The sequence below is a fragment of the Carlito syrichta genome, unplaced genomic scaffold (genome assembly GCF_000164805.1).
Source record: "Carlito syrichta isolate Samal-C Ts95f unplaced genomic scaffold, Tarsius_syrichta-2.0.1 Scaffold316389, whole genome shotgun sequence".
NCBI lineage: Eukaryota > Metazoa > Chordata > Mammalia > Primates > Tarsiidae > Carlito > Carlito syrichta.
The window spans coordinates 34,387-37,782 of record NW_007260485.1 but is presented as its reverse complement, the minus strand read 5'-3'; the positions used below and the strand labels follow the sequence as shown (position 1 = coordinate 37,782).

Here is a 3,396-nt window from a genome sequence, read left to right as displayed (position 1 = left end):
TGAGCCCCGGCGGCGCGGGCCGCGGAAGTGGGCGGGGCTGCGGCCTCCGGAGCGGGCGGGCGGGCGCACGCGATTGGGGGCAGCCCCAAGGGGCGTGGCCGGGATTTGGAGGCGGGCCTCAGGGGCCGAGGCGGGCGGGGTTAGAGCTCTGATGACGGTCTGGGAGCTCCAGTAGGAGGCAGCAGGGGGTTCCAAAGTGGGCGGGGACAGATGTCGAGGTGAGGCTTATCCTGGAGGCGGAGTCAGGGTTCTAGGTGGGCGGGGCCAGGAGGTAGAGGTTTTGCTTTCTGACCACGGTGGATGGGGAGCGGCCCTTCGAATGGCACCGCCCCCTCTTTCTACTTTTAGGCTTTCTCTGCTCGGAGCTCCAGGCTGCCCGCCTCCTGCGCCTGCGCCCCCCGCAGGATCCCAGACCTAGGCCACCCCCTGGGGAAGGGGCGGCGGAGGGAGCTGGTATGGTCCGGGAACTGGGCCTTACGCTCCAAGCCCTGGGGCTGCCAGGACCCACCCCTGGGACCCCGGCCCGCCAGCTGTTGCAGGAGTTGCACGCTAAGGTAGAGTCAGAGTCCCCTCCCCACCCAGCTACCCCACTTTTCTGGGGAGGAGGTTCCTCCTCCGAAAGCGGCCTGGCAGGAGGGCCCCAGCCACAGGTGTGTTTTTCTTTTTTGTTTTTGAGTGAGAATCTCACTCTGTCGCCCAGGCTGGAGTGCAGTGGCACGCTCACGGCTACTACAGTCTCAACCTGCTGGACTCAGGCGAGCCTTTCGCCTTAGCCTTCCAAGTATCTGGGACTGCAGGCCCGCCACCGTGCCCTAATTTTTTGATTTATGAAGAGATGAGGTCTCACCAAGTTGTCCAGGCTGGTCTCCAACCCCTGGCTTAGTCAGTCCTCTCGCCTCACCCTCCCAAGGTGCTGGGATTATAGGCGTGAGCCATGCCCAGCTCTGACTTCTTTTTTTTTTTTTTTTTTGAGTCAGAGTCTCACTCTGTCGCCCAGACTGGAGTGCAGTGACTGCTCCTGGCCACTGCAGCCTCAACCTGCTGGACTCTGGCGATCCTTCCGCCTTAGCCTTCCAAGTAGCTGGAACTACAGGCGTGTGCTACCACCCCCGGCTACTTTTTGATTTATTGTAGAGATGAGGTCCCACCAAGTTGCCCAGGCGGGTCTCGAACCGGCGGGCTCAGGCAATCCACTCACCTCAGCCTCCCAAGATGCGGGATTACAGGCTGAGACACTGAGCCCGGCTCTGACTTCTTCTTCTATCAGATCTCAGAGCTGCTGCCTTCCCTGCCCCCAGGATCCATGCAGCCCCTCCTCAGCTACCCACTAGATGCACCCAGATGGGTAAGACTGAGTATGGATGCACGTGAACAGTGTCCCTGTCCAGAGATGAGAATGAGAGGGACTTCAGCATGACTGAGACGTTTTCTTCCAGGAAGCGCTGGAGTCTCTGTCCCAAAGCCTGAGAGATCAGTACTGCTGCCGCCGCTCCCTCCTTCTCAAGCGCCTGGACGTCACAATGTCTGCTTTCCACTGGAGCGATCGGGCAGAGGTGCGGGCACAGGACCCTGGTAGGAGCAGGGAGGCCATCTTAGGGGCTGTGGCTGCAGGCAGGAGGAATGTGGGCCAGGAATTACTACACTCTGGAAGTCTGAGGCCCAGCCCATTTTGGAGTCTTGTGAGGTTTGGGGCTTTAGAACTTCAGGGCCCCAGGCATTGTGGAAGTCCTGGGAATGTCTTCAGGATGATATCCCTTCTTTTCTTTTTTTTTTTTTTTTTTTAAAGTTGGAGTCTCTCTTGTCCAGGCTGGAGTGCAGTGGCACACTCATGGCCACCGCAGCCTCAACCTGCTGGGTTTAGATGATCCTTCTCCCTCAGCCTTCCAAGTACAGTAACTACAGACGCACACCACCATGCCCGGCTGGTTTTTGTGATTTATTGGAGAGATGAGGTCTCACCAGATTGCCCAGGCTCGTCTCAAACTCCCGGGCTCAGGCAATCCTCTCACCTCCGCCTCCCAAAGTGCGGGGATTACAGGCTAAGCCACTGTGCCCGGCCAATATCCCCTCTTTAGAGAAGTAGGTAGAAACCTGAATGGGGACACGGTGCTTCCCAGATGACAGATCCCATCTGGAGGTCCTTGGTCACTTTCTGTGTGCTCCATGTCCCCCACCCCCCTAGGCCCAAGGAAAGGCCATGAAGGCAGTGCTGATCCCCATTCGAGAGGTTTTGACTGCGGAATCAGACATCTCCATCGCTCATGTCCTTGCTGCCCGAGCCGACCTGTCTCGTCTTGTCCCAGCCACCAGCGTGGCTGCTCGCAGAGGGACCCGCTGTGCTATCAACAAGGTGGGCACTTGGGGTGGAAAAGGGCCCTAGCCCAAGCTGGTCTTCTCCCACCTGAACTCCTGGGCTCCCAACTCACCACCTCTCGTCCGTCCCTGACATGGCAGCTAGAAGGACCTTTCTCATATAGAAATCTGACCATGTACTTCTGTAGCTCAAATAATTCCACAGTGATTTGAAAACAAAGTCCAATTATTTACTGACCCCAGCTCACCTCTCCAGCTTGGGCTTAAGATCCTTCCCTACCACATCACCCTATAGGTTCCTAACTTTTTTTTTTTTTTTTTTTTGAGTTGGAGTCTCACTCTGTCGCCCAGACCGGAGTGCAGTGGCCGCTCCCGGCCACCGCAGCCTCGACCTGTTGAGCTCCGGCGATCCTTCCACCTCAGCCTTCCAAGTAGCCGGAATTACAGGCATGCGCTACCAGGCCCGGCTGATTTTTTGATTTATTGTAGAGATGAGGTCTCGCTGCCCAGGCGGGTCTCGAACCCGCGGGCTCAGGCAATCCACTCACCTCAGCCTCCCAAAGGCGCGGGATTACAGGCTGAGCCACCGAGCCCGGATTGATCACTTTTTTTAAAATTGGGGTCTCACTCTGTGGCCCAGGCTGGAGAGGAAAGTGGCACACTCACAGCTCACCACAGCCTTGACCTCCTGGACTCAGGCGAGTTTTTCGTCTTAACCCTCCAGAATAGCTGCGACCACAGGCACTTGCACCCCACACCCGGCTAACTTTTTTTTATTTTGTTGTAGAGAGAAGGTCTAGCTATGTTGCCCAGGCTGCTCTTGAACTCCTGGGCTCAAGCAGTTCTTTCACCTTGGCCTCCCAAGTGCTAGGATTACAGGCGTGAGTCACTGTGCCCAGACCAATAACATGGTTTATTTGGTGGCGTTTGCATCAATAAATTCTCAGCTGGGGGAACAAAATGAATTCTGTGAATTTAGCCCCATTTGCGTCATTTTATAGGCCATCATTTAGATATCTTTGCATTATGAACAAGCAGCAATTACAATAATGAGACTAGCTGACCATCTCGTCCCATAAATGG

The 3,396-nt window shown here is 56.3% G+C and overlaps 1 protein-coding gene across 2 annotated transcripts in view; it reads left to right on the top strand.

The window, feature by feature from the left end:
• Positions 1 to 3,396, top strand: part of LOC103276855 (sprouty-related, EVH1 domain-containing protein 3-like) — a 16,944-nt gene that overhangs the window by 12,579 nt on the left and 969 nt on the right. For both annotated transcript variants that reach the window (XM_008074300.1, XM_008074299.1), the window contains exons 5-6: positions 1,437 to 1,553; positions 2,183 to 2,350. In XM_008074300.1, the coding sequence (XP_008072491.1) occupies positions 1,437 to 1,553; positions 2,183 to 2,350 (285 nt within the window). The remainder of the gene's footprint in view (positions 1 to 1,436; positions 1,554 to 2,182; positions 2,351 to 3,396) is intronic.